Source organism: Scyliorhinus torazame, chromosome 14 (assembly GCF_047496885.1).
Source record: "Scyliorhinus torazame isolate Kashiwa2021f chromosome 14, sScyTor2.1, whole genome shotgun sequence".
In the NCBI taxonomy this organism is placed as follows: domain Eukaryota; kingdom Metazoa; phylum Chordata; class Chondrichthyes; order Carcharhiniformes; family Scyliorhinidae; genus Scyliorhinus; species Scyliorhinus torazame.
In genome coordinates, this window is record NC_092720.1 from 164,016,945 (window position 1) to 164,023,017 (window position 6,073).

General features: G+C 45.6%; 1 protein-coding gene across 3 annotated transcripts; it reads left to right on the forward strand.

Moving 5' to 3' along the window:
- The first annotated feature begins 403 nt into the window (after window positions 1–403).
- On the forward strand, window positions 404–5,590 carry LOC140389205 (uncharacterized). Of its 3 annotated transcripts, none has more exons than XM_072473379.1 (4): window positions 404–563; window positions 1,528–2,731; window positions 4,155–4,311; window positions 4,402–5,590. In XM_072473379.1, the coding sequence occupies exons 2-4, from the start codon at window positions 1,943–1,945 to the stop codon at window positions 4,797–4,799; spliced, it is 1,344 nt and encodes a 447-aa protein (XP_072329480.1). In that variant the 5' UTR covers window positions 404–563; window positions 1,528–1,942; the 3' UTR covers window positions 4,800–5,590. The 3 variants fall into 3 exon arrangements, with proteins under 3 accessions (XP_072329480.1, XP_072329481.1, XP_072329479.1); XM_072473380.1 differs by having other exon boundaries at window positions 562–651; XM_072473378.1 differs by lacking the exon at window positions 404–563 and having other exon boundaries at window positions 899–2,731.
- The last annotated feature ends 483 nt before the right edge of the window (window positions 5,591–6,073 follow it).

Sequence of the window (6,073 nt, forward strand, 5' to 3'; positions counted from 1 at the left end):
GACCTCCTTTCTTCCGCAGCCCCGCGCGATCCGTCAGACATCTTCTTGCGGGGCGGACACGGAGAGGACGGCAACCGCGCATGCGCGGGTGACGCCAGTTATGCGGCGCTGGCCGCGTCATGTATGCGGCGCCGCCTGGCATGCGCCGCTCCTAGCCCATTTTCGGGCCCTGAATCGGTCGGGATAGGGGCCGTTTCGCGCCGTCGTGAACCTCAACGGCGTTCATGACGGTGCGAACACTCTGTCTCCATTTCAGAGAATTGCGCCCAGGAAATCTCTGTCACACATTTACCAGGGGAACTGAGACAGCAGCTGCAATAAGTGAGGTTTTACTCAGATGGGCCAATGACAAGTTTAAATCCCCACCTGAGCTGCTGCTCAAAGTCGCCCCCGTTTCCCCGGTCAGTTTCCCAAACTTCAGGAAACTCCTGTTCCTGCAGAAATATTTGGATTGTCTGTGAGAGACGTCAATCAGAGAGCCCACCCACTCTGCCCATTCTCTCCTCTTCCTCTACCACAGCTGCTTCACTTCCTGTAGGGACTCCAAACCAAGTCAGGAGATGGTGAGTGAAGGAGCAGAATTTAGAAGAATTACATTGCACAATATCCACACTAATGTTCAGGCAGTCTGACTATCCTGTGGGCAATCAGGTGTGCAAATGCCCCTTATGCTGTGTGAGAAGATCCAGCTCAGAGACCTGTTTACTCGGTGCTTTGTGCTGAGCTGTTTGATTTGCTGTGTGTTGAATATTGAGTGTTTATTGGAAGCATTTCCCTTCTGATTTACAGGCTGAGTTTTGTTAATGGGTCATTGCTGAATATGAGAAGGTGAGGTGTTATTATCTGGGAGGGACAGGGACATATTTATTGAAATGTCTTCTTTAAAGATTTTACCTGAAGGCCCCGGCCTTTCCCAGAAGCCTGGGCTTGGATTTGATAGTTTTGCCCAGTGCTGTGGCTGAGAGCTGAATTTGGGATGTGCAGTCTGAGTAATTTCCCAGGATAATCCAGAACCCTTTAATCAGTGACACTGAAGCAATATTATCCTTAGCATTTAGCACTTCTTGCCCAAAGTGTTCTTCAAATATTTTAGGAAAACAAGGGAAGAAATTACAAAATCTCGATTGAATTAACATTTCTCCTGAGTGTTTTTATATTAAACACATACTCAAAGCATAAAACTTTTCTTTGCCAGCACAACTCGAGTTCTTGGTGAATTGACAGCCCTTTTACACTCTGCCCGACTGGCTTTTCCATTGCCTTCATGCTGCTTCATAAGATGGGAACTGGACTTTGGAAAGAAAGTAGCCACATTGTTTGCTTCTGGCCACTGCCCAGTGTCTCTGCTGGAAACAGAGGGTGTGTGACAGTCAAGTGAGGAAGAAGAAAGGACTTGTATCTGTTCCCTGACACAGGTCGAGCAGACTGACACTCACTGTGGAACAGTCTCTAACTGAGGAGTCTGACCCTTCAGCAAAGGAGGAGAGGGATTTGGAAGAAATCATGTTTCCTTTTCCTGTTTTACAGAAGGATTGCACCGTCGTACACCAGAGAATACAGAGCGAATATAGACCACAGATAGATCCTACCTATCACCTAAGGAACAACTGCATATATGTGGGAAGACATTCAGTCCCTTCACAGCATTGCTCAACACAGAGAAGATTGGGCAGTGAAACCATCATCTGGAAATCGGTCAGGCCAGGAGAGTTTTCACATATCATCAGACCAATAGTTCAGCTGTGGGTGATCGGTCAGGGTGAGACTGGGACGAAGTGTGAGTGGGCTGCAGATGTGGTGAGAGCTTCAATCATTGATTGAGCTTCATGAACCAATGACTCCTTCCTACAAGTGGTAGTGTGTTCAATTGCGGGGCTCCACAGGTTCGTATGATCTTCTCGGGTGCATTTGTTACAAGCACTGTTAGCACAAGGGCAGCCACATGGAAGGAAAACGATTCAGCTGTGATGTTTGTGATGAAGGGTTTGTGAATTCTACGCATCTCTTGAAGCACCAGATGATTCACACAGGGGAGAAACCATTTCAGTGTAATGTTTGTATCAAATCTTTCTCACAATTATCGACCCTCCGTCAACACCAGCATATTCACACAGGGGAGAAACTCTTCATGTGCAAAGAGTGTGGCAAATCATTCCTGTGGTCATCATACCTCCACAGACACCAACACATTCACACAGGAGAGAAACCCTTCACGTGCGAGGTGTGTGACAAATCATTCACACGGTCAACAAGCCTCAGCGAACACAAACGTCTTCACACAGGAGAGAAACCCTTCAGGTGTGATGTTTGTGCGATGACTTTTAGCCGAAATTGCAACCGTCTAACACACCAGAGGATTCACACAGCAGAGAAACCCTTCACATGTGAGGTGTGTGACAAATCATTCACACGGTCATCAAACCTCACTGAACATAAACGTCTTCATACAGGGGAGCAAGACAAACCCTACAGGTGCAAAATGTGTGACAAATCATTCTCAAAGTCATCAATCCTTCGTCAGCATCGACGCCTTCACACAGCAGAGAAACCCTTCACGTGCGAGGTGTGTGACCATTCATTCTGGAGCTCATCGACCCTCCTTGTACATCAACGCATTCACACAGGAGAGAAACCCTTCAGGTGCGAGGTGTGTGACAAATCATTCTCACAGTTATCGAACCTCCAGAGACACCGACATACTCACACAGTGGAGAAACCCTTCCCATGCAAGGTATGACTAATGGTTCTCAGGCTCATTGGCTTCCTGCGTACATCGACGTGTACACATGTATGATATGTGACAAATCATTCCCGGAGTCACCTTCCCTCTGCACACAGCAAAACATTCATACCGGAGAGAAAAATATTCACATGTGTTGATTGTAATAAATCATTCTCGGACTAATCAGCCATCTGTACACAATGGTGAGAAACCATTTATCTGCAAAGTGTGCAACAAATCATTCTCAAGGTCATCAGACCACCACAGACACCACAGCACATTCATACTGCAGCTCACTGGCTTCCATTACACGAGAGTTGTTTGTGTTGTTTACCCCCAGTGCTCACACAGGGGAGCTGTCCTTCCAAATCACTGTCTGTCTCAGCAGCGTCTGTCTTCAAACTCTCCAACCATCAGTCCAATTGTTTCACGAAGGCCAATTTAACCGTTGGTTAAATCACCAAAAGAAGATATCAATCTGTATAGAAGCGGCTGCTTATGCACAAGTTTACCTATCATGGACAAGAGGGCAATATCTGAATATTAAATATATATATATATATATAAAATATATATATATGTTATTTTTTTCAACTTTAAATCATACTTCTTCCATCGGGCAAGAGATACAGAAATCTGAGAACATGCACGAACAGAATCAAAAACAGCTTCTTCCCCACTGTTACCAGACTCATAAATGAGCCTCTTATGGACTGACCTCATTAACACTACACCCTGTATGCTTCATCCAAAGCCGGTGCTTATGTAGTTACATTGTATACCGTGTGTTGCCCTATTATGTATTTTCTTTTCTTCCCTTTTCTTCCCATGTACTTAATAATCTGTTGAGCTGCTCGCAGAAAAATACTTTTCACTGTACCTTGGTACACGTGACAATAAACAAATCCAATAGTTTTTGAGTTAAAAATACGGAAAAACAACAAGATTTAAAAAATAATTTAATGAGGTGTTGTAAAATGCAGTTATCTGGGAGATGGCTCTGACTTTGTCATAAGATTTTTTTTCAAAAATTTGTCACAAGTAGACTCACATTAACACCGCAATGAAGTTACTGTGAAAATCCCCTAGTTGCCACAGTCCGGAGCTTGTTCGGGTACACAGAGGGAGAATTCAGAATGTCCAATTCACCTAACAGCACGTCTTTCGGGAATTGTGGGAGGAAACTGGAGCACCCGGCGGAAACACACGCAGTCACAAGGAGAACGTGCAGACTCCTCACAGAATGACCCAAGCGGCGATCAAACCTGGGACCCTGGCGCTGTGAAGCAACAGTGCTAATCCATTGTGCTACCATGCCACCCAGATTGATCTCCAGTCAGATGTCTCCCTGGGTGCAGGCTGAAAACTGTCACAAGAAAGCACAGCAAAGTCTGGATAATGGATCATTTTTAATTTTCATTTCTTCCTTTAGGGAAAGTTGGCCCATAACACGCAGGAGCACTTGTTGACTGGAGGGCGGGTTCCGTACATTAAGGAACTGACGGAACAGGAGGTGTTCACAAGGAAGCTGTTTGATCTCTCTAACCCCACGATAACCAACGGCAGATCAGAAATGGGGATGAGTGAAGGTGATGTCAGCAGCTGAGTGTTTAAACCATCAGGAGCAGAGTTAATTTATGTGACAAAAGATAATAATTGTGATTTTCCTCCTCTGACAGATACACAGGTGTCCATGGACACATCAGATGGTGATGGAGGAGAGTTGGCAGCAGCGTCCGAGATTCCTGAAAGGGCTGATGAGGAAGGGACGGAGGTGAATACCTCACAGCAATGTGGCATGGCAGCTGCAGTGAAGGAGGGAGAGGAGTGTCAGGAGGGTAAGCTGTCTGACTTGGAGAGCAGTGTGGGTGAGTTAAAGTTAAATATTATGGCTTATGTGAAGGAGGAGGCCTGTGATGATCTGGCTGCTGTGGTGGAGCGAGAGCACTCAGAACCTTCCGTAGATGAGGAACCTGCGGCTTTGGGAGCAGAAGCTCCGCCATCTCCACGAGCACACGGACAACATCAGGCCCATGCTACCGGTGAAGAAAATGAAGATGATCTGAAACCTCTTTGAGTGCTCACATCAGGAACAGGTTGTAAGTTATCAGGCCACTTCTAACTTGCTTCAGCAAAAGTTGACCGAATTTAAGATGGATCTGCAAAGAAACAATGCGATTCTTCAGCAGCAGAATGAGGTTTTTTTTCAGCTTTTGCAATGAAACGTCAAATGAAATGAGGCAGATTGTGTCTCAGATTGTAGCACCTGCACCTTCTGGACAGCAGCAGCCCAGTGCAGAGTCAACTGCTGCTGGACATGTCTCTGCAACAGGATGGTTCACGTCACGAGGACTGGGGAGGCCACAGCAGGCATTAGGGTCCATCCCTCCAACATTGCCTCCTTTCCTCCTCGACTGCATTCTCCACCCTCCTGAGGAACAGTTTTCTGTCTGGATTTTTGCCATTACTGACAAGCCTCTCCATCGTGAGGACAATGGCAGAAGAGACCCGAATCCGTGGGATCAGGATTGGTCCGGTTTGGATTTGCATGTTACACAGAGACAACGATCCATAGAAATCAGCAGCTGCCTCCACTTGTTGGTTTTGCTTGAAAGGTGTCTGAAAGCCTTGGTGTGCAAATTAGACTCAGTAGGAACAGGACTGAACTTGGTGGATTGCTCAGATAGATAGGGTCCCCTTTTGTCGAGAATATGGTGCCCAGAGATCTTTCGTGGGAGTTAAGCTGCCCTTTGAGATGACTGAAAGTAGAAATGGTGTGCATTAAAACTGGAGTGTTAAAATTATTGTCTTACACTCTCGTCTGTTGATATGAACCTCCGAAATTAAATGGATTAATGTTTCATGAAATATTTCACAACCTTCTATAATTATTTTAGGGTGCCTGCCATATCGTATTTTGATTGACAGCTCCAAGTGGTTCTGAATTTCAATGCTTTTTTTTTAGACAGGATGTTGCAATTGAGTGAGATGTTTGTTATAAGGAATGTAAATGTACTACAAGGGTTTTTAAAAAAAATAAATGGTTGAAAAAAAGTCTGCAAGACACTCGGAACTGCACTTTATTTACCCTCAGCGTGGGTTCTGAAGTCTGTCCATTATGGATACTGGTGGTTGCGTAAGGACAATGGGTGGTGGATGGGCAGCATGAGCTAGTTCGAATTAGCACATAGTTGGTACAGAGGCTATAAAGGGCCATGTGGACTGGGTGGGAGAAAGAGGTTCGCATAAACGGTATGAGGAGCCATGGGAGTGGTTGGATGCCTAAGTTGGTATGGAGGGGGTATGGATGGGGGGCATAAGATGTAGCAGGTATGTGGAGCTATGCTGCAC

What these genes read in the sequence shown, in the direction of transcription:
- LOC140389205 (XM_072473379.1), top strand. Translation starts at nt 1,943, where the DNA reads ATGGAAGGAAAACGATTCAGCTGTGATGTTTGTGATGAAGGGTTTGTG. An exon ending in AGAAACCCTTCCCATGCAAG is followed by an intron (nt 2,732 to 4,154) that starts GTATGACTAATG and finishes TTCTTCCTTTAG; the next exon opens with GGAAAGTTGGCCCATAACAC. An exon ending in AGAAATGGGGATGAGTGAAG is followed by an intron (nt 4,312 to 4,401) that starts GTGATGTCAGCA and finishes CTCCTCTGACAG; the next exon opens with ATACACAGGTGTCCATGGAC.